The sequence below is a fragment of the Trichoplusia ni genome, unplaced genomic scaffold, assembly GCF_003590095.1.
Source record: "Trichoplusia ni isolate ovarian cell line Hi5 unplaced genomic scaffold, tn1 tig00002950, whole genome shotgun sequence".
NCBI classification, from domain to species: domain Eukaryota; kingdom Metazoa; phylum Arthropoda; class Insecta; order Lepidoptera; family Noctuidae; genus Trichoplusia; species Trichoplusia ni.
The window spans coordinates 275,314-301,713 of NW_020800304.1; the positions used below are offsets into that span (position 1 = coordinate 275,314).

General features: G+C 35.0%; 2 protein-coding genes across 2 annotated transcripts; one reads left to right on the forward strand and one right to left on the reverse strand.

The window, feature by feature from the left end:
* Positions 1 to 147: 147 nt before the first annotated feature.
* Positions 148 to 9,211, reverse strand: LOC113507589 (puff-specific protein Bx42). The gene is made up of 13 exons (XM_026890433.1): positions 9,151 to 9,211; positions 8,634 to 8,785; positions 8,189 to 8,346; positions 7,480 to 7,662; positions 6,822 to 6,901; positions 6,172 to 6,353; positions 5,631 to 5,864; positions 4,940 to 5,084; positions 4,399 to 4,532; positions 3,731 to 3,875; positions 2,855 to 2,954; positions 2,258 to 2,405; positions 148 to 1,718 (listed from the first exon to the last, which is right to left on the reverse strand). The coding sequence occupies exons 1-12, from the start codon at positions 9,165 to 9,167 to the stop codon at positions 2,262 to 2,264; spliced, it is 1,674 nt and encodes a 557-aa protein (XP_026746234.1). The 5' UTR covers positions 9,168 to 9,211; the 3' UTR covers positions 148 to 1,718; positions 2,258 to 2,261.
* Positions 9,212 to 9,474: 263 nt separating this feature from the next.
* LOC113507590 lies at positions 9,475 to 24,477 on the forward strand. The gene is made up of 5 exons (XM_026890434.1): positions 9,475 to 9,771; positions 9,877 to 9,949; positions 18,546 to 18,688; positions 22,445 to 22,521; positions 23,042 to 24,477. The coding sequence occupies exons 1-5, from the start codon at positions 9,730 to 9,732 to the stop codon at positions 23,721 to 23,723; spliced, it is 1,017 nt and encodes a 338-aa protein (XP_026746235.1). The 5' UTR covers positions 9,475 to 9,729; the 3' UTR covers positions 23,724 to 24,477.
* The last annotated feature ends 1,923 nt before the right edge of the window (positions 24,478 to 26,400 follow it).

Here is a 26,400-nt window from a genome sequence, read left to right on the forward strand (position 1 = left end):
GAAAATTTTGATAGTTACTATTGTGAGATTGATTCATCATCAATCCTTTCGCGAGGTATGATGCCACAAGCAGGCACTTCAAGCATATAACACCTTTATGCAGATAAACTTTCATGTCCGGAAATATAATAAATGAAACAACTATCATTATGTATTTCAACCAACTTTATTTAGCTAAAAATAGCAAAATCATAATCACATAAACTTAGAATAATTAATCTATGCTCTGTACAGTACAAAACCATTCACAGAACGACTTATGCCCTTCTTACACGACACAACCCAAGTTTCTTATGCTCGACAACTTGAGTCTCCAACAATACATGGTCCATTAAGATTATACGGCAGTAGTTACTGTGTTTAATTTATAGGAGCCTGGTGTTGTCTCGTGTACAACGAGTCTTATGCTAAAGGTACACACAACGACACCACACTGACTCACATAACTGAATGCTCAAACTTATTAGCCCTCGTTAAGTTTCATGCTTTCTTTTATTATCGCGTTATGTAGTATTTAATAGCAGTACAGTCACCAGCTAAAGTAGATGATAAAAATAAAAACACCATACTTATCAACGGAATTAGCTTCAGAAATGCTTTTTTTCGGTTATACTGGGCTAGCTTACTAGCGTACTTTAGTTCACATACTTTTGAATCACTTTGAAACCCAGACAGTGCTGATGCGTAGGTACTCAGTTCATTAGTATTGAATTTCTGCTTCATGATCTACTTCTGCTGTTGTTATTACCACTTGAAGGATTTGAAGTTGTGAAAGTGGGACGACGCACTACGCAATGTACAGCGGCGTCTTGCTTTCACGACATTAAACCTTTTTATAATCGTTTCGCGATTTCAGTTTTAGGAAATAGAAAAACCCTTTCAACTTTTAAAACCTCTTTTAATTCTGCGTAAGATTTCAACTACGAGACAATAGTAGTGAAAGTCTTGGACCAACAGTTCCTAAGCTATGTTGGATTAAAATTTAAGTAAAACGCTAACTCAGTAACGAGACTTATGAACTAATTAATGTATTGCTTGGAGAATTTGTTTACAATTTGAGGCACTTTATCTACATCTTGTTTATTTTGTGCTTTTCAAGGCACGGTGAGGTATATAAGTGGATGGGCACCCATATAAAGTCGGCCTATAATCACCTTTTAAAGTAATATTATGTGAAAACGAGACAGCGCACTACACAGCGTAGAGCGGCATCTCCCCACAACAGGATATTTGACTAAAAATCTTTTGAGTCCGTCAAACAGATTTTCAAAAAATATTGGATACTTATTTTAACTCGTAAACAAAAAATGAAAGCGATACAGTGATTTAAAATCTCGCGCGATGTCAGTAATTGGTACTTACTGTTAATCTCGCGCGATTACTAGTAAGTTTTTTACTAGAAAGTGATGTTTTTAACCCCCACTACTAAACTGAAGTGCTTTTTAACTTCTTTAATTTTTAAGGATGTGATAAATTGGACTGGAAATCTATCTGGACTATACAGATTTATATCATTAGATAAGTCAAATACCCTACTGCAAGAATTTAACTTAGTGGTGTTTGGCCCTCGTATAGACCAATTATGTATAATAGATTTAACACGAAACATATTATTGTTCATAAAACTCGGATGTTTCGTGTGATGTGGCATGTAAGTAACAAATTCTAATCCTAACTACAATTAACTAGCATTTTAACTTTATATACACCTTCTATACCTGTAACAAATAAAAGCAATGGTTGTTTTAAATAGGTAGAAAGTAGGTCATTCATGTTGGTAATGAAATCTTTACTCGATCAGGTAAAATGATTAAAAAAAGGTAAACAAACCTATGAGTGATACAAATGATTTTATATTAAGTCATTATTAAGTACACTAGACTCGTATTATTTTTTACACGACCTCCGAATTATCAGTTATTTAAATTATTCCTTATGAGGTATCATGAAACTAAAAGTTACATGCACATAGAACCAGAAACCAGGCTCACAACAAGAGATCGCCAATCACACAAATGCTTACCATGTGCGGGGATCGGACTCGCCACACATCCCCGACAATTGGTATCGCATGCTGACCTAGACCACTAAGCTACAGATTTTCTTTTTAAACGACTCCCTAGCTAAGGAATTTATTCCTTGTGTCGCGGGGGGTTTCAAAAACATACAAATCACATGCACAATGACACCCAGACTTAGAACCCTCATAGTAACTTGATACATCAATTGCGACATCATTCTGTACATTAGTCCTCACCTATCTAATCCCTCCTCTTCTTGCCGTGTTGGTCGTGTCGATCGTGATGGTCGCGCTTGCGTCCCGACTTGTCCGCGCGCTTGGCTTCACTCAAGAACCGATCCAGACCGAAGGGATCGAAGTCAGCGTCAGGTTGGTTGCTGCGAGACTGTTGGGGAAATGCTGTTCATTAGATTGGTTGTAGAAATTGTTATTGTGGTATTATTTTTGAGTTGATGGTAGAATTAAGTTCTTGTGAAAAAACTTTGGCTAGGTTTAGGCATCATTAGCGTGCATTGCTGATCTAACATAGAGGTAATTAGGGCTCGCCAATGAGTGGGGCGTTATTTAGTCAGAGGCACTGCACTTGAAGTTGTCATTTAGAAGGTTTGGATTGCCTGTCCTGAAAAATGATTTTTATCAGTCCATTAAAACAAACAAGCAAACAAAACTGCATATTAAAAACTGTGGTATTATTTCAAGATTTAAAAGAGTCATCGACAACATAGGATTTCATCAAATAGAATTCTTACTACATCAGTTATTTTGACTATATTCAAACGCTCGGCCATACAAAAACCGAGTTTGAAATAAAGTACGAAATAGAAGTAGACTCACAGGTTCGTCTCTAGAGGAGGGAGCATCCTTCTCGAACTGCACAGGGCCGGCGCGGGTGTTGCTGCTGCTGGTGCCCGCGAACTCTTTGTCTGCTACGAATCTGTAGGAAGAAGAATATTCTATTGTTAATGTGGATATATTATTGTCACCTGTTTTAGTTACGTTGTATGTATTAACTGGACATTAATACGAATCCAAGTACTGATATTACATGATAGACAATGTGTAAGTGTTAACCTTGAGGTTCTATGCATGGATTGTTATGCACGATTTGCAGGTTCATTTCCAAAGCAAACAGGTACCACTGTGACTTTTCATAATTATAATAAGACATAAGGGACAAACATCGTGAGGAAACAAATATCCGAATTGCTATCCCTCAGTGACCTAGCATGATAATCAATGCTCAATCTTTCTCCAGATGGGATGAGGATTGTGCCTAGCAGTATGCAACTACCACACTCTGCACCTACATTGGTTTTCCGGTAAGGTATGGCCATGGCATTATATCTGCCTTTATAATATTTTGTGTATATAGTTTACTAGCAGTTGCCCGCGACTTCGTCCGCGTGGTTAGAAGATATAAGTTATGACACCTTAGGGTACAATATCGCAATTTTCTTACGGAACCCTAATATTTTTGAAATAAATTATAGCCTTTGTTCAGCGGGGATAATGTAGCTTCTCAACAGTGAAAGTATTTTTCAAATCGGACCAGTACTTAGTTTCGAAGCCTATTCGTGTCAAAAAAACAAATCTTTCCTCTTTATAATATTAGTATAGATTATGGCATACAGTCTGCCTCGTGCCAGTATCCACCGTTCTGTGCCAGCCTCAGCCAGCTTTATTAGATACACTACAGTTTTTCTACTGTACCTGCGAGTATTAGCGATAGCATCGATATCGCCGCCGTAGTTGTCCTTGTCAGCGTTCCGCGAAGGTCTGTAGATGTGAGCCCCGACGTTGTCCTGGTTCCGCCACGGCTTGTCGTACACGTTGTAGGCTTCGTCGTCACCGTAGCCTGGGGTCAGAGGTGGGTATTGTTAGGACTTTAAAACTAGTTATAGGGACTTGACAGATACAGGTGATATGAACTAAGTTAAGGTGATGGTTGAACCTTGAATGTTTAAAACAATTGTTCATTGTATTATGTATTGACTAGATTATTATTAGTTAGAAAACAGGGTGTTCGAAAAACAGTACAAATGTTGATTTAACTAAGAAAGTGGACTGCTACTCGAAAGGCTTGCTTACTTTGCTAGATCTCAATAGGCGGAGTTAATTGATTAATTAATAATATCAAAGTCAACCTATCGCGATCCAGCGGTACACGAAAAGTATACTATAACAAAATAATTATTTTCATGACCTTATTTTTATTATATTGTCGTTTTAACAGTAAACCGTTATTGACTTTGAATTCTTTCTAAATAAACAGTTTTTAAAATGATGCATTTTTCGTCTTGTCCTTTGTTTTAAGCTAGAAAAAACAGTATATGGCACAATGTGTGTGGCAAATAATTCTAGTACATTAAAACACATACCGCTGTCCATTCCCTTGCTGTTGTTGAAGAGTCTCTGGTCGAACATCCCCTCGCCTCCCTGGTTGGTCTTGGCCGGCAGACCGAGCGCGATCTGCTCCGATATGTCACGCTCCCGATCTTTGACTAGCTTCGATCTGAGGAAAATAAACGGGGTATTCAATTGAGGAAAGGAAGATTAAATAGTTTCGGATTAAGTCAAAAGTAAATATTTCTGTACAGGTAGAAGCAATCTTTGTAGTTTAGAATTAGTAGATTTTTAATAATAAACATGTACAGAACTATTGCCTTTTTTTGTAATTTCTTAGGTAAGATAAGGTAATTCAAAAGCAATACCAGGCAAGATACCTGCCCGATTTCACTACAGAATCGCTGTTCTGATTTTACTAAACTAGTTGATGGGTGGGCGATGCTTAATGCTATTTCATTTTGACGTTCAAATATTAGTACTTTGTAGTAATGTGGTAAAAAAGCATACGTTAGAATTTTTGCATGAGCTTGGATTACATGTCAACAGCAACTGCAGGTTAAAACAACAACGTACCTCTTATCAGGCGCCGCCCTGGCCAGGTTCCTCTCGCGTTGCCTCTCTTTATGCCTATCAGCTCGCAGCTTGTCTCTCTCAGCGACGGTCAGACCGCTCTCGTCCACCTCGTTCGATTCCGGTTCCTCATCGGGTGCTCGGATACCTGGTAAATGAAGTCTGATTGAGATGTTGAAGAAATAACTGTACATACTTGGGTATATCAATGTACCCAAGGATATGTGTGACTTGCTCTTGCCAGCGGCTTCGCCCGTTACAAATGGGAAATCATCCCGCGGTAGCATAAAATCGGGACAATCGGGATCTGAGTACCAAATTCCGCCCAAAGCCAATCAATGGTTTTTAAGTGAAAAAGTAAGGAAACATCATCTCTACTTAGATGTTTTTATGCCATCTATGATATTAGTAGGGACATTAAACTCTTTATTTCTGTGACAGTCACACAGGACTGCATGCGGAAGTCGGAAAACCAAGTATTGTGGCGCAACTTGATCAAGCCAGGCTGAGCAGAGAGGATTTAAAATTTTCAAAACGGCACCTAAAAATAGAGTAAGAGAATAAACTTGGTTTCTTGTATAACCATAGCAATTTGAATATGAATTTCAATATTCGTTGTAAAAAGACTACACCTAGCATTATGACTTAAGTAGGAAAAGAACATTAAATCTTAAACATGGTTACACAGACTCACCAGCCCTATGATCTCTCGCTCTCTGCGCCAACATCCTCAGATGTTCTTCCTTCTTCTCCTTCTCCCTCTGCGCTAGTCTCCTCTCGAGTTGCGCACGCGCCTCTACAGCTTCTCTCGCTTTCCTGTCAGCAATGTATAACGCCTCGGCCAGTTTGGAGAAGTTCTCGTTGATGTGGACTTGTTGGAGACCACGACCGTCGGCGGCTAGACGCTTGTCCAATGGGATCGTGTAACCTGAGGAAAATTGTGGTTAGTTATTGATTTGGTAATGGTTAAAAAATGTTGAAGTGGGTATCTTGAGAGGAATTCATTTTCAAAGATTACGCAGCTTGTAGCTGACAGCTTTAACTAGTTTACCAAAAAGTACGCAGAAAGGTGGCAAAATAATAGATATCGGGTCTTGGCTGATCTATCATGGGTATAACTGAAATGGTGTCAACGCACAATTGATTGGCGTTTTATTTTACGATGTGCAAAGCGATCTCTAGTCTTCCGGCGAGCGCTCAACATCCGTGTGGGTGCGTATAGGTTGGCGGCTGACCTTTGGCGTTCTTCCAGTGCGACACGCAGGGCGGCACCTTCCAGTCGCGCTGCTGCTTGACGGACACGCGGCGCGGCGGCGAGTGCAGCACGGGCGCGGGCGGGGACGGCGCCGCGCGCGGGATCTTCTTGTTGATCTGGAAGCGCGGCGGCTCCATCGGGTCCGACTGGGCCTCCACCATCCTGCGGGGACGGGGATAGGCTTATATGTCAGGAAACACGGTTGAACAATATCTCAGATCTTGGAATCAGTGGAATGTTGTAGCGGAAATTGTCAAAAACGTTTATTTGTATGACGATTTTGAAGTAATATAAACTCGTAAATTGTGAATAAAATTTGAAATAAAATTTCTCAAATATAGTACAGGTATAATTGCCAGTGCTTCAAAATTTATTTGCCTCACAAGAAATAAAACACTTTACGCTGAAATATCTGCCATATTTTACTTTTTTTTCAAATAAAGCGAAATATTTATTTATTTTCAGTTATTTCTGTTGCAACACAACAATGTTCTACTAATGCTAAAATTAAATATCTAAATCTCACTCAATTTAATAGGATTTTCAAACATTATTGTCATGTATACAAGTATGCATATAATACTGTCAACTCTTAAATAAATAAATATGAATATTATAGCTAAAACAAACCTGATAACTCTCTGTTTAGCACCAGAGTTGAACTGTCCTCCTTGTTGTGCAGGTGTATACCTGATGTATTGAGCTGGTGCCTGTGGATATAAGGTACTATCAGCGCGATTGATAATGACATGCTCTTCTCATGTAGAGAAGATGATCTAAATATACTAGTAAGAATTAGGGCTACAGGATAATATTACAATTACATCTCCACCTGTAAATTATAGTCTACAGCAAGTTGCCCTGATAGAGGCTAACTTGGTTTGACTATGAGGCCACTCCAAGAAATACTCTGCGTTTGTTTATACAATGAATTATACTCATATTTCAACAATACTCTAGACTTTAGAAGATACTGAAAATCTTAAGTAGGTTGGAAGAAAGAGGAGGATCATTTCTCTTTAAAGTAGTCAAATCTTCTTCAGAGAGCTTAATAACTTACAAAGTATGTATTCATGACATATTATTATCATTTTTACACAACAAATAATTTCACTTCATAATTTAGTTTGTAGTTTGAAAAATAGATCATAATTTTTTGATGTAAGTGAATTTTGTATAAGGTACAATGGGGTTGACGTATCCATGTGGATTAAAAACAATAAAAATTTATAAAGATTAAAGAAAACTTTGATGAATCATTATTAACTATTAATGAACTTCAACTCACAGCTTTGGGGGCAGCTTTAACAGGTAATGCCGCAGATATCTTGGCATTTGTAAGCTTCTCCAGGGCCTGCTTGGTCTTCTCTGTGATATCCTGGATATCCTCATCATCAGGCTTCTGTAGTGTAGGATCATCTTCCGCTAAGACCTCCGACGGTAGAAGGTCTGTTAGTTTGGAGTATATTATCTGGTGAAAGAAAGATATATGTTAAAATGAGAGTCAAAAGGTTTTTATCTCAAAAATGGATATATTATTGGATACTTTTTGAAATGTTACATTAACTATTCTAGTTGCACAGAGTCAAGTTGCCAAAAAACAGAAGGAAAATTAAATTACCCTATTAAAGTAATAAGTTAGGTACAGTTTAGGCTACAAGATTATCAATAAAACATGTAATACTACCTACAACAATAAAATCTCATGATTGAGTAAGCATGAGATTTTATTGTTGTCATTTTTAACACAAAAAGTAAAGGAATCTAAAACATATGGCTGCTGCAACTCAAGTTACACTTTTAGAATACTTCTGACCCATATAATGTACAATTTGATACTGTACTGCATAGTAATAATAAAAAGAAAATAAATTGATTGGCATTTATTAATATCTTAGCTTCTTAAACATCTTCACAATTTAAATGAGATCAGAACAGAATAACGCTTTTCAGCCTTAATAAAGAAGATTAAATCATAATAATTGTCTTAATTTTACCTTATCAGCACTGTGCCCTTGCCTAGCGATTGCCGAGTATTTAACATGGCCTGACTCATCCAACTGGACTGCGAGGGCATTGGAGGTGCTCTCCTTGCCTCTTGCTCCCATACCCAGTGGGTACTGAGCCACATGGATCTCCGGGAAGGCACCGCCATCTGGAATAGGTTAGGAAGTGTAAGTGTCTTTGAAAATCTATATTTTCTATTAAACCTTTAAAGTGTATTCTATCAGGAAGTCAGGATTTAAAACAAAATAATTGACTTGTAGTGTGATACTATAGATTTATGGATCAGCTTTTAACTTTTTTTACATCAAAAGATAGATCCAAAGATTACTTTCAACGATAAAATTATGGTAGAATATATTTTTTTAATAGAAATTCTATATTTAAGGCCTAAGATGACTATTACAAAATTTATAAATATAAGTATGTGTCTCTGACCTCCAAAGTCTTCCTCAGCTCTAGGTATCCAGCCTTTCCTTTGACCGTAGGGTGGTACACTGGTTTGAGACACCACCAAGGCACTTCCAACTCTCTTCGCTTTTCTCTCATCATCCCGATCCCACACCTGCTGTGTGGGTGCGGGCAATAAACTGAAAGAACAATAAAATCCACATGAAAACAAACCTCAATCAAAAAGATCTTTCCTTCAGGAACTAATCTTTTTTAAGAGCAGAAGTTATTATTTCTGATTTTGTATCTCGTAAATAAATATATCTTGATAATCTTTTTCACCAAAATTATGATAAAACGTTTTCAGATGCGAATTTGCTAAATGCCCATGCAGTATTTACAACACTTGAAATTAAAATATAAGATTTCTTTAAACCACACTTGATAATAACTCACAAAAGGGCGAATTAAATTTTAGATATCGTAACTAACAAATATAAAAAAGGCTTTTATAAAACTACGAAAAAAGGAACATAAAGTTTATATAAAACACAGCACAACGCACCTCGACAGCGACGCCATTTTAAATGATGACTTTTCAAGATTTCGTTCATAAATGCCGATTTGAATTTAAGTTGGGTGTTAATTGAAAAGTATCTAATCCCTTATTTACTCCTATGGAAACTCTCTGAGATACTTGCAAAAATATGATGAATAGATATTTTATGCAGATTCATTTAACGTTTCAGGTACCCAGTTATAACAAAATTATTATTTTTAGACGAAATGTAGAGCTTTTAAATTAATGGTGATGCCGCAGACTAAGTAAAGCTCATTCAGCCACACTACTCAAATAAGTTCAAATATTTAATTATCCGAATATTGTTATTATCTATAAATTATTTAAACTATATTTTTTATGCCTCATGAATTAAATTCCCATGATTTTTAATTGGATTACGTGGATAATCTTAATCTGGCTATAAAAAATGGTGGAGAAACTGTCAAATTCGTATATAAATGAAGTAGGCTGCGAACGTCCCCCTTTTATAACCTCAAAAATGCGCGAGAAGTATTAACATTCTGATGGTGAAGTGAGCTAATTTTATTATTTAATTGGTGTTTAAGTGAACGGATTATCACAATGCCTTCTAAAAAGAGAAAATACAATGCAAGGTTTCCTGCCGTAAGTAGCAAACGTTTGTAAACAGTCCCAACAAAGAGAAATTTCGTTTTGTTTTCGTCAATAATTTTAGGAGATTGGTGATATCATGACATTGTTTGTTTGTAGGGGCGAATCAAGAAGATTATGCAGACTGACGAGGAAGTGGGGAAAGTTGCCCAAGCTGTGCCAATCATAATCTATATCCTTTTCAAATATTGCTCTAATATTATTGTATTGTGTGTTTGTAAAACACGTAAGATTTACGATCTGTATTTACATTGGTCCAAGCTTCATATTAGATTTGAGGGAATATATTTTCTTTATGGGATTGGTGGTTATGGCAGAGATCATGCATCTATATAAGATGAATGTTAAACCTCTTTTCTGATTAGATTTATACAAGTTACAACAAAGTGGTTTTGTTTCATGTTTGTTTGTTTTATAATGGCTACATTAATAGTTTAATTTATGTTGCTTTAGTAATTAAGTAAATATTGAGACAGTGTAACTGTATTATATTACAGTTCTATCTAGTAATCAAAATGTATAACAAAAAATCTTATTGGATTATTTACAGAACTATTTTAAATGAAAGTGAAAAAAAAGCTTTTGCAACAAATTTTGTTCTGTTGATCAACTTAAAAATGAATGATAACAATGATTTAATTTTTAAAAGATTTTCGTTTCATTATTTGTTATTTTAGATAAGAATTTTATTAATACTAGTTGGTGGAACAAAATACACAAAAAGAGAATGTTCTCATATGTTCAAAGATAACACAGCATTTAAAGAGTGTATAAAAAGATAGGCAGTATGTAATATGACAGTGGAAATAGTTACACTTAATACTTCTGCGGTAACAATGAGAATACATAAAAGGCACGCGAAACTGCATAAAAATGGTGATTAAAAACACAAAAACAAAAATGTATGTAAAATCATAATCTCGGCTTTCATTTTATTTGAAGTATAGGCATCGGCATACACACATTGGTCTAATGCTAGTTCAAAAATTGTAAAAAATAAAATAAAGTTTGAAAATTTAACTGCTAAGGTGCTGATTTTCTAAATATTTCAAAACCATCTGATATTTCATAACAAGGTCTCTTTCGGATGCCTATAACAACGAAAACTGATTCTGAAAAAAACATCATCTCCAATTCCAAGTTATGGTAATAGATAAATATGGTAAACCAATATTGTCAAAGTCAAGGTTTACAGTGCGATATCTAACTGGTTATTTAAAAGAGTTTTATATGATAAAAATAAAGTCACTAATGAAGACAAATTGCTATTTAATTAGGAGATCAAATTCAGGCTATTGAAGAAATTCTCTGTAGTTTAGTATTGAATTTATTGATTATATTGTAAACCAACTCATTTGCTTGCTTATATAACACTAGCTGTTGCCCGCGACTTCGTCCCCGTGGGTAGAAGATATAAGTTATGATTTATATCTGCCCTGTTTTTTTCACATTTTTCATTGTATCTTCGCTCCTATTAGTCGCAGCGTAATGGTGTAAGCCTAAAGCCTTCCTCGATGAAAGGTCTATTCAACACAAAAATAATTTTTCAATTTGGACCAGTAATTCCTGAGATTAGCGCGTTCAAACAGTCTCGACTATTCCACATTGGCGTGACATTGAAATGGATATTGCATTATCATTCATAAGTGTTCCCAAATGGTTTGCATGAATATAAAACTATTGACTTTGTTTATCCTTGAGCCTGGAACCTTGCCAGTACCTAATATATATTTAATGGTCTTGTAAAAATGTGTATAAAAATGTAATCATCGTAGAAGGAATTCTCTGGACATGCGAAATTACTTTTTCTATTTGTGCGTACTATATATCTACAAATAGGTTTTAATATTAATTAAACTGCTCTCTATCGCTCGCGGCTTTGCCCGCCTGTATGTAAGATACATCTGCGAAAACCCTCCTTTAACGCATTCGTGACTATAACCGTAACAAATTTTGTCGAAATCGAAGAAGCCGGTTCAGCGTAAAGAGGTAACAAACACACTCATAGAATTTCGCATTTATGATATTAGTATGATCGTATTGATCGGTCTTCTTATTGATTTAATAGTAGATATTCAAGTTATTGGGCCCAAAATGGGACATTTAAGGAGTAATTATATGGGCATATTATAAGGGCACCACCTGCAATTATTCATTACCTCAATCAACATTTAAAGTTAAAATATCCATAAAGTAATATAAAGCGAAGTCGAATCGATAAAACTAACATCGACTGATTTAAAAACAATTCAACGGGAATTAAATTATTAACACGAAAATTGATTTCGCAATGCATTTAAATAATATTAATCGCAGTGAGTTTGTTTTGCTCATAAATGTGTTTTTATTGTATAGGCAATATAGGCATTTAAAGATACTTAGGCAGACTTTTACTATCATTTGACCTATATTATGAACTTAATGAATTTATATTCTAATAATACTTTTGCTTTTTATTTCGAACTTAATAAATAACTTATTTAACCGCATCCCGTTGAACCTAAAACCACATTAGATGCTCTCTATTAAAGTGGCTCTATGCACAAAAGCTTTGATGCCTCTTTATCTTCGAGATTACAGTCTTTTGAATTTACTATTTGTTGCGCAGCTTCGTCCGCGTAATCGGATTAATAGTTTTAGTTGCTTTTCTTGTGTATTTTTTTGGTTTTTGTGGGGGAATCCTCTTGGACACCAGCTCTCTCGGGGGAAGGAACGGATAGTGTCAAACTATTACTGACTAAACCTAACCCGCCGTGCTATGTCATCCGTGTTTTTAGTCGGTATATGGTAACGCGTTGCAACCCTTCATACACATGGTAGACGCCCTTTTTTTTTTGCTACCGCGGTGAAGCGGTAATCACTTCAACCCATGGGTGGAGATATTTCGGACTTTCGCCGATTAAAAATACCCCGACCCTCTTCAACAGCGCGAAGTTCTGGCTGGATGCTAGGCGCCCTAAAGACTTTCAATTTCGTTTACCTGAAGTAAAGTAGAATGCGTTTGAACCCTTTCCATATTTCACCACATATACGTGTACCACTTTCTTGTGTTTCGAGTTAACCTTCATGATACTCATTTAATATCAAAGATTGAAATAAATTCTCTCCCCGACATCGCAATTGGAGCAATGACGTCATTTCAATAATTAAGTCACTGCAGCTCTTTGTGACGTCACCGTCAGCATTTTCAGCGCTCTTGATATCTTTATTGATTCGTAATATTTTATCGTATGTATAACGGATGCTGTTATTGATCTGATAAAGTCAGTCAGAAGTATGAATAATGTATATTTATAAAAAGGAAATTGTGAATTTTTGTCGTTGCACGGGGGTTGTATCTTAGGACCTGCTTAAACAATTTTGAAAATTATTTTATCAATAAAAAAGTACATCATGTTTTAGTGTCATATATTAAGCGATTACGATCACGTGGTCTTGCGGTTCTATGTACGGATTTCAATGCAGGATGGTGTGGGTTCGATTCCCAACCAGTGTAACTTCTTCGAAGTTATGTACTTTCTTGATAATTCGAAGACACCATTGACAATTGTCGAAGGAAAACATCCAGCATCCAGAATAGTGGAATCTGAAATGGATCATGGTTTCTAAATATGTTTGTTGTGAACAATAATGGACTTTGACACCGCATAGATAAGGGTTATTATGGTTTTTGTGTTTTATTTTTATCGGCACTAATGCTTTGGAATTCCCCTACTTCATAACTTAACCTCAGTTCAAGTTCAAGTTTGTTTGATAATACTATTATTTTGTCTAGTTATGGCTTTGTTCTAATCAAATATGCGGAGTACCTACTTTGCATGTTTGCGATTTTTTAACTCCCGTTGCAATAAGAGGGCAGTCGGTCTGTGGCCCTGTAGCTCTTGACCGACTAAACTGATTTTGATGCGTTTTTTTAATTTGAAAAAGGGTTTCCAAATGAGTTATAAGTTTGACCGCTATGTGTGTCCGTCTGTCGCACTGTAGCTCCTAAAAGGGTAAAGTGATTTGGTTGCTGTTTTTTTTGTTCTGTCGGAGGGTTTAAATTTTATCTTTTTTTTCAATAATAAATAATCTTTTGCTAATGTTACTTGAAAAGCTGTCTCAATCAAAACACTGACATCAAATACTTGTCAGCGATTATACTGGTTCCATTTTTAGTAGGGTAGTGAAATACCTATTTCATTGATCGAGTTATCCGTCAGTTATATTGTCGTTTTATACCAAGAAAAGACATAAAATACCAATTTCTGGAAGCATTAGTTTTACTTCTATAGCTGTTTTTACTACCTTACTTTTGTACCGAAATTCAGGGTCGGGAGCTGTAATGCGATGAATGAAAACATACTTTTTAATTCATTTGATGATCAACTCAACTCATGAACTCAATATTTTGGTTCAATTATTGACGCTCCTGCTTTTATTGTATTACTGATTCGAAATGAATGAAATCCGAAATATTATTATAAAAACATTCGTTCATTCATATTTAAGAACCGATTAACTTATCGGGATATCCCGAATTCTGACTAGTTTCGAACCCAACCGTGTGTATAATAAATAATTCCAAAATATGTGCCATTGCCTACACTCCGAATGCGGTCAGTATTGTAGAAAGCCAAAACATCTGTATTATTCAGTAAAATATCGTACAATTTCATCTCATTTATTTGTAATGCTCCTGCGAGTACTAAAAATATCTAAAAATAAACAGAGATAGGGACATTCAAAGTATGTATGACGCGAGTATTGCTGATGTTTATTTTTACAAATGCATTTACAATTTGAGAAGGAACATAAGGTTTGAAAACGATTCAATTGCAAATGGGACTCGCTTTTCTGAGGGATTCATGCAATCAGGATAAAAAAAATGTTAACCCATCAAATTACATTACCAATCGAAACTTAGCCACGATAATTCCTTTTTTTATTTTTTGTTATGGCGGTCAATATGGTGTTTATTTGTCGTTATAAAAAAATTACGTAAATTTCAAACCGTTTCATGAGTTATCGCCAGGTGACACATAAACAGACAGCAAAGCCTTAGCAATAGCATTTCTTCTTTACCCTTTTGCTGGAAAACCCTGAATGTAACGTGTTTTAGTAACATAAGTAATGTCTAATCAAACTCCTGATTTTCTTTTAAACTGAAGAAATCAGAAGAAATATTTGCCCAACGTTAGCAGTGGAATTAACTTGAATACCTGTCCCTGATCTTGTCCAATATTGCATCAACTTTCATCGAACATTATGAACTAAAATAAGTCTTACTTAGATACAAAGGAAGCTTATGGATGTCGATAAATCTTGTTGGACTGAGATCCCTTGAATACGTTGGAGATAAGCGTCCATGCGTCATCCCTAACGGATGCTGTATGTAACTGTTGCGATGAACAGATTTGGACAAGGTCATCTTATCAGTTCCAATCGGAGACTTTGTTTGCGACGATTTCATTTTGAGTAGTTTGTGTTTTGCAATTCGAAAATTGTGGTTCAGATTTTTGTATCGCAAATGTTTTATATGAGTTATACTTTCGTTTGGTCTTTCAATTTTTAGGGTTCGGTACTCAAGGGATTACAACGGAAACCTATTTCTGAGGCTCCTCTCCGTCCGTTATCTGTGATAACTAGCCAGTTGAATTTTTCACAGACGATTTTACAGAAAAATAGAGATCGACTTTAAGCGTTGCTTAAGGTTAAGGGTTGTTAAGGTTATTAATAGGTAGGTTATACACATGTTCAAAAAACTTCCAATCACCTTTGAGATCAAATTCATCTAAACTTCTAACTTGAATTGACAGCCGACCCTTCATTCGGCCATCCTTAGCAAAAATCCCTTTATAATAGATTGATTCGTGACCCTTTATACTTAACCACGCACCCTAGTTCAACCTAATTACCCATAATTTATTCTGCAAGTGCTGTCACATGCGCAACTAACAAATGTGGACAATTACTATAATTGCTAGCTTAATGCATTGATGACACTAATTGGACGCATACCATGGAGTAAATGTATTATCTGTGGTGCAAGCTACGCCTGAGAGGGTAATCAAAAGGGCGTGCATTAAAATGCAGTTTCATTCATGTTAGCATGTCATGGCAGAAGATTTTATGGGTTTATGTTAATTCGGTTGACTTTTATTTGCAGTCAATAAGGTTGAATTTGCATTGCATTTATATTAAATCTGACTAACAGTTCTAAGACAACGATCCTTTATCTTTAAGTGCTTAATAACGCTGTTTTGATTGTTTGCACTGTATGCAGTTGAGTGAAAAAATTAAATGAATCACATAAGACTTTATCAGATCAACTTCGACTGACTGAAGTCGGAGTCAAATAATAGACCACATAATTCGAAAATACGAAAAATTTAATAAATTGTCACCACGGCAAACTCACTGTGCGACGTGTCGCGGGTTTGGCACCCGCGTAGCGCAGGTATTTCTATGATCTGCTAAAGCTTGTCCTGAGTCTGGATGTCTTTTGCATGTGACTTGCATGATCGTGAAACCATCGCGACACAAACAGTAAAGTACTTCTTGTGGAAGTCGTTCGAAAAATAGCGACAGTTTATTGCCGACCCTTTGAAGTCGATCATTTTATTGTTAAAAATAATGTTCGGATCATCTTACTTAGAGTGGACATTACCAGTATTTATGTTTTATCTCACGTCCCGGCTTGCTATGAATCATATGAGCTCCATATTCGCTTGCAGTCAAATACGGATGATGCCATTAGTCATATAGACCAGAATAGGATGCGATTACATTCAATCTACATTGAACTTAGTTGCAGATGTAACATGCTCCTGTACATATACTATGAGATCACTAAAATACGATTCTTCCTGTTGTGGGAGCGAGATGGTGCGCTACAAACGCCTATTGATGTCTCCCTTGCACAATGATGCAATGCTATAAGAGCTCTTGGTAAATGATTTTTTTTGTCATAGCTTTTTAATTTCTGGCTCAAAAGCTTAAGAAAGTTACCCTATCAACAAAGGCTACAGCATCAGCTATATCTCAGCAAATTCCCAATCAAATCGGTTTAGCCGATGTGAAGATATTCCCACTTTATACAAACAAGATAATCTCAGACTTCAATGCGAAAGTTTCTACAGATCTTTGCAGAGCACATATTAATAAACAGCCAAAATCCAGTTCCTTTTTCGTGATCCTTACTATATGTATATCGATATGCGCATGAGTACATTTTAAAACATATTGCATCAGTTAAAACTGTTAAACGGCCGTTAATTGTTATTAGCGTAACAAGGGTAACGATTTGCTGTACTAAAGATTAAAACAATAAAATTTTCATCGAAAGAGTAACAGTTACCCAAAATAGTTGTACAACTGGGATAATCGGCTATTTTCCCTTCCCGGCGTGGAAATGCACAAATATAAATAACTAGCTGTTGTGGGTTTTGCCCCTCACAAGTCATAAATGATCTCATGGGAACATAAAATCGAGATATTGAAGCTATCATGTGTGTTATCCAGGTTACAAACTTCTTCCAAATTTGGTTTGGTGGTTTTGCGTGAAAGAGTAACAAATATCTATCCATCCAAACAAACTTTCACCTTAAAATTATAGGGTAACAGGATTTAGGCGTTCTAAATTACTATATGCACCATTTTTCTTCTTAAATCTATTGTTTTCATCATCGTCAATATTCATCTGCCATTGACTCGTCGTCTAGCGTAAACAGCGTTGAAATTTTAAACGCCGCCCATCAACATAGGTTGTATCTATTTAATTCTAGAAAAGTGTCCACCTTTATAATGCTCTCAACAAGTGTGATCGAAAAAACCCAACACTAAATGGGCCAAACGGGGATTTTCCATCGCCATTAAAAATCAAAATACTGTTATTTCCTAGCTAATATTAGTAAACACTTATATGACAATTTGTGGTCAATCTATTTACATACATTGGTCGACATCATGTTGGTTACTCGGTTGAAAAAGGTCTGTAGAAGTCTGCTAAGAATCAAGATAAATACCTATGCTCTATTTGTTTAGGTACTTAAAAAGAGGTCGACAATCTTATAATAGGGAATCTGAATTTTTGGTGTGAATACACGGATAGTTCATTGGTAGAGGTCACTATGCCAAACCCACTGTGCGCGATTAGTCGCAGGGATTCGATCCCCGTGTAGACCAAACGTTTGTGTGAGCCACGAATGCTTGTCCTAAGTCTGGGTGTCTTTGTGCATGTAATTTAGAAAGTAATGAAAGGCCGCGGACAGAGGGATTAATTTATTGGGTAATCTTTATTGTCGTTTTTTTTAAAGACTTATATTTAAACTGAGTTTTAAGATGCAAAAGACAACACAAGATGTTTACGTTTTTAAAGTACCTTAACAAATGTAGTATAAATAGGCGTCTTGTGACTTTGAACTTTAAATAATCTCTTCAACGAAGTACATAATACATCCGCGCTAATATTTTAAATTCGAAAATAGGTCTGATCTATGTACGTATTTACTTACGTCTACATATTGTAAACGATACCTTATTTGGAACTAGGTTCATAAAGATGTAGCAACCATTTTAAACTTACACAAAATCCATTGGTCCCAAACTCAGCAAAGTTTGTAGTACAACACCCAGACAGTTTATGAATAAGCTCAAATTTATCACACTTAGATTTATCAGTTAGGTTCACTAAACACGACGCCAAAAGGCCAGTCGGGATCCCCATATCTTAATACTTTTTTTTTATCTCTATAACCTCCTTAACTCAGCACTATTATCACCAACACCTCGTACGTTGGAGCTGTTCGTCGAGTCGTTACTTGGCAAGGCGATGCAGGTGACGGTGGCCCGGAGCGCGAAGACCCTCAGTCCTTCACACGTTAAGCAGTGCATCCTCGCCGAGTCCAAGTTCGACTTTCTAAGAGACCTGGTGAGTTCTTTTTATAGGTTCAGGAGGTGGTTAAACCTCCTTTTTGATAATTTTTTGCCGAAAATTGGATGTCGGAACAACTGCGTACAATGCTCAACAGATTTACCTTCTTGAATGCTCGTGCTGTGAAAAATAACAGCGCTAGCAGAAAAAAGTAGCGGAGAGAATTGTATTTTTCAATTCAATTCAATTCAATTTATTTATTTGTGAACATAGGTTACAATAGATGTTACAGAAAAAATACATTTTGATCTCCATGTCCTACCACTTGATGGTGTACAAATAGTTAATTTGATCATAAATATAAATTCAATTAATATCATAAAATTAAAGTAGTTATAACATAGATATTGTTATCAGATAATTAAATAAGTTTACATTACATTACATTATACCATTGCAGTCAGTCAAAACATAATACATAGTTATAATACAGTCATTTAAAAGAATTAATTAAATACATACATTATTATCAATTTATATTTTTATCATTTAGGAATTCTTGAATAGAGTAATATGCCTTATCTATCAGAAATATAAACAACCTTTTTTTAAAAATATTAATATTATCTGCTGATTTGACACATTTTGGGATTTTATTGTATAGTTTTGGAGCCATTGCAAATGTGCTTTTCTGAAACAGAGCGGTTTTGTTTGGAACCAAATGTAATTTATCGGCTCTGCGTAGGCTGCTTACTTGCGCAAACTTAGACAGATTGCGTCTAACAAAAAGGCCAATTTCGTAGATGTACATGGAGGGTTGGGTTAATATTTTTAGGTTTTTAAAATGTGGTTTACAACTGTCCGTTCTTTGTAGATTACAGATAGCTCGGATACACCGTTTTTGTGCGATAAATGCAGTTTCTTTTCCAGTCGCGTTTCCCCAAAATATAATCCCATATCTTAAACATGACGCGACTAGTCCGTGATATGCGGTTAGTAATGTTTGTTTACCCACAGTTTTCTTTAACATGTTCAATGCATATGAGTATTGGTTCAATTTACTGCATACTTTTTCAATTTGTACGTCCCATGACAACGTGTTCTGAATATGTATTCCTAAAAATTTCGTGGTGTTTGTTTCACTGATACTCACACCATTGTAATTAATGTCAAGATTTAATTTATTATTAGTTCTTTGTCTAAATTTCATAATTACAGTCTTACTTAAGTTAATTTTTAAATTATTACTCTCTAACCAATTTATTACGGATATAATATTATTATTTATGTCAGATTCAAGATTATCAATATCATTGCTGTCAAAGATTATGGTACTGTCATCTGCAAACATAGTCATGGGGTAATTAGTTGCTGTGGGCAGGTCATTAATGTAAATGAGGAATAGTAGAGGTCCCAGGACACTCCCTTGGGGTACTCCATATGTTACATTTCTAATATTGGATTTATAATAAATTTCATTTTTAGTTTTCCCACATACTCTATTAATAACGGTAAATTGTTTTCTATTTATAAGGTATGATTTAAGCAAGTTATAGATGTTACCTCTAATGCCATACAAGTACAATTTTTGGAGTAGAATATTGTGGTCCACATAGTCAAATGCCTTGGACATGTCCATGTATATAGCATATACTGGCAATCTTTTGTCAACTCTTGATGTAATTATATTCAAAAATTCGTAAATAGCCATGTTAATAGATTTGTCTTTCCTAAAACCTTTTTGTTTATCAGTAAATAAATTGTTTTTTTCAAAGTATTGGTTTATGGCATTATAGACCACCTTTTCAAAAACTTTAGATAATACCGGAACTAGGGCTATAGGTCTGTAGCAAGTCATATTTTCTACGTCATCTTTCTTAAATAAGGGCTTAATAACCGTTATTTTTAATTGGTCTGGAAACGTACCGTTTAATATACATGAGTTTATTAGATGACTTAGTACTGGTGCAATGTAAACAGAAACGCGTTTCAATATTTTTGTACAGATGTTATCGTAACCAGTACTAGACGTATTTTTTAAATTCATAATGATATTATGTATGTCTTGAGGAGTAGTTGGACAGATGAACATGGAAGAGCATTCATTAGGCAACGTTGATCTATAGCTAGTGTCAGTAGGTTTAACCTGGTCAGCATAAAAATTATTGAAAGCTTCGGCTATCTCAAACGGATCTGTCAGTATTTTGTTACCTGTATTTATTCGCATTATATTTTCAGTTGGTACCCTGTCTTTACTTTTGTTTATAACTTGCCATGTTGCTTTGGACTTATTTTTTGCCAAATGTATGAAATTATTGTTTTGTGATTTCTGTGTAAGCTGGACGATTTTCTTAAATCTAGTGGAAAACATTTTAAAATTATCTTTATTGTGCTTTGTTGGTATTAACCTATATTTCCACAACAATTCCCTTTTTCTTTTGCTGCATACCTGTATTCCACGGCTCATCCACTTAGGTCGTTTTTTAGTCGATATTTTTAGTTTTATATCCGGGAAGCATAAATCGTAGAATAGCTTAAAATCATCATAAAATTTATTAAAAGCGACTATGGGGTCATTTTCTTCATAAACTTCTGAGAAACACATATTTTTGAGGCAATTGACGAATTTAATTACATTTTCTTTGGAATAATCACGTCTTATGCAAAACCAGTAACTAGACAAGCACGTTCTTTTGACAGGGCATTTCAGCAACTGTGCTGTGTGGTCTGATACTGCAAATTCTACTATTTCACCATGACATCCCCTTACATTGTGTATGATATTATCGATACAGGTACCGCTACTTAGGCGCGTAGGAACTTTAAATTGAGTTTTTAGATTAAATCCCGTTAGTAGTTGCTTAAATTGTTCAGATTTCTTTGTATTTTTTAGAAGGTCTATGTTATAATCTCCACACATTATGATTTTTTTGTTACAGTTAAATGAATATAGTTGGAGTATATTATTTAAATTACTAATAAAAATATCAAACCTATTTCTTACTTCTGTGCTACTTGGAATTCTATAAACGCATATTATTATAATGTTATGTTCGGTCAGCTCTACGGCGCAACATTCGATTATGTTTGAAATACTGTGGTTAGCAACTTCATCAATAGTGTTGAATTTTAAGCCATTTCTTATTAAGATGCATGTGCCACCGTGTCTAGTTTTACGAGTGAAGCAAGCAGCCAAAGTGTAATTATGCATACGTAAAAGATGAAGATCCGAATTAATCATATTGTGTTCGGAAAAGCAGATTACATCAGCGTTTTTGCCATTGTTACCCAGATCGTTCAACGAAACCATAAAGATATCCTGTTTATTCAAGAGACCGTTTATATTTTGGTGAAGGACATAGATGTGGCTAAACACGAAAAAATCTGGGTGGTGTTACTATGCCAGACAAGCTAGAATCTGTATTACAAAAATTACGATTGGAACTTGAAAAATCACTAAAGGCTTCAGTAGTCTGACAACTCTTATCGAGCGTTGTAGGACTAGCGTTCTGAGAAAATTTACTCTTCAAATCAGCATTGTATTTATTGATTTTTAAGGTATAGTCTACTTTTAATATTTCTTTTAATAGATGACGACATTTATACTCTGTACGATTATATTTATGAGGCCGAAATACACTATAGTTCATATCTACAAATGTTACCTTGTCTTTTTAGTTACCTTGTTTAAAAAAAAGAGAACATTTCTACCTTTTTTTATTGAAGGAAAATTGCATCTAGTAAATAGACCAGACCTGTTAATAATTTATCTGAGATAACTATTAATATATATTCCTCTGTCATAATTTTCAGGTCAAAAACATCCCAGATGTTTCGGCGGCCGAAGAGAAAGAAATGATGAGCGCAGAAAGTTCGCCAAATTCCTCAAGGTATGTATAATGCTATTTTAATATAACTTAAAACTATACATCGTTATGTAGCTGGTGTATGAAATGCTATAAGAGTGAAACGCAATAAAAACAGAAGAAACATGACCGCATTTGGCTCCGAATGCGTCTTTTACTTGGTCTGGTTAACCCCAAATATTGTGTAATAATCATGCAACTTAATTTAAACACGATCTCCGATACTCATCTGTCACTACAGTTTATTTTGCTTTTTTTGTCCAAAAGCAAAAGCTCGTATTAATATATACAAACTTTATTCTTTGGCATCGACTTGTTTTCCCATTCTTTATTTCAAAATTCGATATATTTTTAGCAATATTTTTAATTATTTGAGAACGGTTTAATGGCGTCGTGAGTCGAACGCAATTTTACCGTTAAGAACGCTGGTTGAGTCCGAAACTAGTCGGTGGATCCTGGTAAATTAGCTTGAGTAATCCGTTATCAATTCATTACAAACCCTCCTCACGAAAGTTATTATAATCATAATATTGTTCTTCCACAGATTTTCAGACATGACGGTTCCTCCTCGTAGAATAGCAAGAGAAGACTCAAATAGTTCGAGCAGTTCCGACGTCAAACTAGTATGCATTCAAACTCCTAAGGATCCGCTAAAGCGAGCGCTATCCACAGAAACCGACCTACCCCTAAAAACTCCAAAAACCGAAACCGTAACTTCAACCTCAATAGAAACAGCCATCGACCTATCAAAGAAGGCTGTCGAAGAAAAACCGGTTGTTACCGCAAACTTTTACCAAGAAACGTTACTAACAGATGAGGTGCAGCATAGGAGCGTAATCAAACTCAATCCCACGTATACGAGTCCTCAACCCTCAACAAGTTACACCCCAGAACCCTTAAAGATAGATATGGTACCAAAACCAGCTGTCATTGAGAAACCAGTAGTGACACCTAGGACACCAATTACACCGGTCACGCCAATACTAAATATAGATTTTACTAAAAACTTTGCCAACCCAGAGATAAAGCTACTGGATACGGCGATTACTGTGGGCGTGGCTAACGTTCCTAAGAGGGACACGATTAGACAAGTCTACAGACAGAATTCTAGGACAGCGAAGCCTGAAGTGAAGAAAATAGATGTGAAACCAGTCCAAGCTCATCCAGTAGATATAGACAGTTTGAATTCAGGCAACCTACAGATAGATGAAGACTATGATACCTGAATATGTTCGTAAGTTTGATTGTTTTTGTTTTTCTTTTTGTTTGGCGCGGCGTTTGTTGTCCGTATTTGTTTTTTTTTTATTCTCCCGGCCTGTATTATGTGATTTTATTTCCCATTTGGGATGTTGACGGGGTATGAAAAGTTTAATCTATTTTGTTCGTCAGTTGGATGATATGAAATGAGACAAGATTTTCTTTGGTGATTTACCAAAAAACTGCTTAGATGAAGCGAATTAAGATTAGCAGTGTGGGCTTGTTACGTCACACACCGTATTATTTGGTAGGGACTTGTGACGTCACATTACATTTAAAATCTTCGTTGCCACATTTCATAACTCCACTTGACAGACATATTTTTTTGTTAGTCAGCATCCTAGAATAGTAATAGAAATCAGTAGAACTATGTTATTAAACCACATAATATTATACATTAACACACAAAAAGGACTTTGTATATCCTTACAATGAGTATTCGATTTTAATATTGTACGAATCAATCATAAAAAGTGTTTTAATGGATAAGTAGGTTCAAACTCTAACGTATTTATATCTGTAACCCAAAAATATAATAATCAGTATCCTATAATTGTAAGAATTAAAAACCGAATTGTGTAAATTTAAGGGTATAACACAACTTGATACGGTCAGCAAAAAAGTCTATAAACAAAGTAATATTTTCACAACACTGAAACTTAAAAAAAAAAATACTAGGTTAAAATATAGTGGGATGTGAACTTCCAATCCCTTTTAAAGTAAGATTGTCGCGGTTGTGAAAGTGAAACAGCGATTTATACGACTAAGGCTCAATTTTTCAATCGTCAGATAACTTTTATCTAAGGAATAAATATGGCCGTTTGACATATTTTCTATACAAAAGCTGTCAAAACGTCAAACATATTCGTCGAATAAAAGTTGTCTGGCGATTGAAAAATCGGCCCTTAAAGCGGCATCTCTCTTTTATAACTACAATAGTATAATAATTGGGTACCAATATCACGGGATTTCTATCGATTTCTAAATGTGATTTTGTCATTAGGCTTTATTTTGCTGACTGTACATTTTTAATATCATATTCATAATACATCGAAGTTTTTTAAATTATACTAGCATTATATCCTAAAAAAGTAGATAACATTTTTCTCTTTTTACATAGCAGTGATTATGTTAATGAATCAACTTAGATACATAGGCAAATATGATTAATATTTAGTCACCATTTTTCAGCAAATGAGCTTATTCGTGTACAAGCATATATCGGAGACTTGACGGTTGAAGTGCAAAAACCTAATTATAGATGGTAACAAAAAAATGTCAGCATCATGCTATACAAAATTATTTAAGTAAAATTTGACATTCCTCATAAGAATTTTCAATATTATATCGTAACAGGGAATTGCAGACCAAATAAAAGGGTAGAAGGTACGCTCACATCACCCAAACGCTTGGAGTGCCCCAGAGCAACGATTGATATTCTTGAAACCTGCAACGAAATTCAGATTTCAATCAGAAGAATCAAATAGGGGTAAAAGTAGTTATAAAATTAAAATGCAGTTTTTCGGGATCGCGTTTCTGTATTATTTTCTCAAGAAAACTGCGTTAACTCTTGGAAATTAGTATTATTTGGTTCTAAAATTAGCGCGCAAAGGTATGTAAATTCTCTTCGTAAAACTACGAAATATACTTTACTTACATCATAATATACTTTGATATTCTTGCTTCTGCCCCCTCTACTTATTTTGTGTGGTCTGTGTCGATTCAATATTTATCTATGACAGGGTAGGCGAACCAATGGCACGCGACACAATATTTTGGGCAGGCCGCAGAATTAGGTATTTTAAGACGATCAATTTGATAGTATTTATAATTATTATTTTCCAAATAATCAGAAAGTAAAAATTATTTGATGGCACGCGAATGACCCCATTAAACTTTTTTTAGAAAAAATGGCACGTTGATGCATAAAGGTTCGCCTACCATGATCTATGATTTGTATCTAATATATCAATATGTAGTAATTACCTGGTAATTAATAGAACAAATACCGTAATGGGTTTGTATTAATTATATTTATTGAATACGGAAGATAAATGTCGCGTCGAGTCAAGTTGTTTACCAATTTAGAATATTCAATGCTAAGTTTCAATGTAAATGTTTGTTTTTTTTTTTATTGTTCGCTGAAGTATGTAGGGTGTTTGTGAATGTTTTTGGTATGGAATACAATAAAATATGAGTCGAGCTTCGTGTTGCCATCAACAAAAATATGAATGATGGCAATCTATTTCAATGTTTTTTTCATAAAATGAAAAGTTCAGAACGGGTCCTAAAATAAATATTTGCACTGATTACTCAGACTTATTCATCTTATGTTCTATATAAAAAATGTTTTTATATAGGATATGTTCATGCAAATCCTTTATTTTCTATGAACGCTGATTAGCTCAATTTAATATGTAAATATGAGCCTTAGTCGAAAACAACTACCGCCAGAGTTACAGCTCATAACGATATAAACATCTTTATGTACCGTCTTTAACTTCAAATTTGACCAGTGTTGCCAGAAACATAACCAAATACCATACATTTAGTGTGCATGAGTAATTTTGTTTTTAATGTACGAATGAGATTGTTTATTTTAGAACTACACTATGGCTAACGTATAATATATGTTCCATGTTATGT

Bases quoted from the DNA above. Each gene is read 5' to 3' on its own strand.
- LOC113507589 (XM_026890433.1), bottom strand. The intron at 8,347-8,633 runs GTCAGAGACACA...AACCTATTCCAG, and splicing joins AGCTGAGGAAGACTTTGGAG to ATGGCGGTGCCTTCCCGGAG. The intron at 2,955-3,730 runs GTACAGTAGAAA...TTCTTCCTACAG, and splicing joins GCTATCGCTAATACTCGCAG to ATTCGTAGCAGACAAAGAGT.
- LOC113507590 (XM_026890434.1), top strand. From the start codon at position 9,730: ATGCCTTCTAAAAAGAGAAAATACAATGCAAGGTTTCCTGCC. The intron at 9,772-9,876 runs GTAAGTAGCAAA...GTTTGTTTGTAG, and splicing joins ACAATGCAAGGTTTCCTGCC to GGGCGAATCAAGAAGATTAT. The intron at 22,522-23,041 runs GTATGTATAATG...GTTCTTCCACAG, and splicing joins AGTTCGCCAAATTCCTCAAG to ATTTTCAGACATGACGGTTC.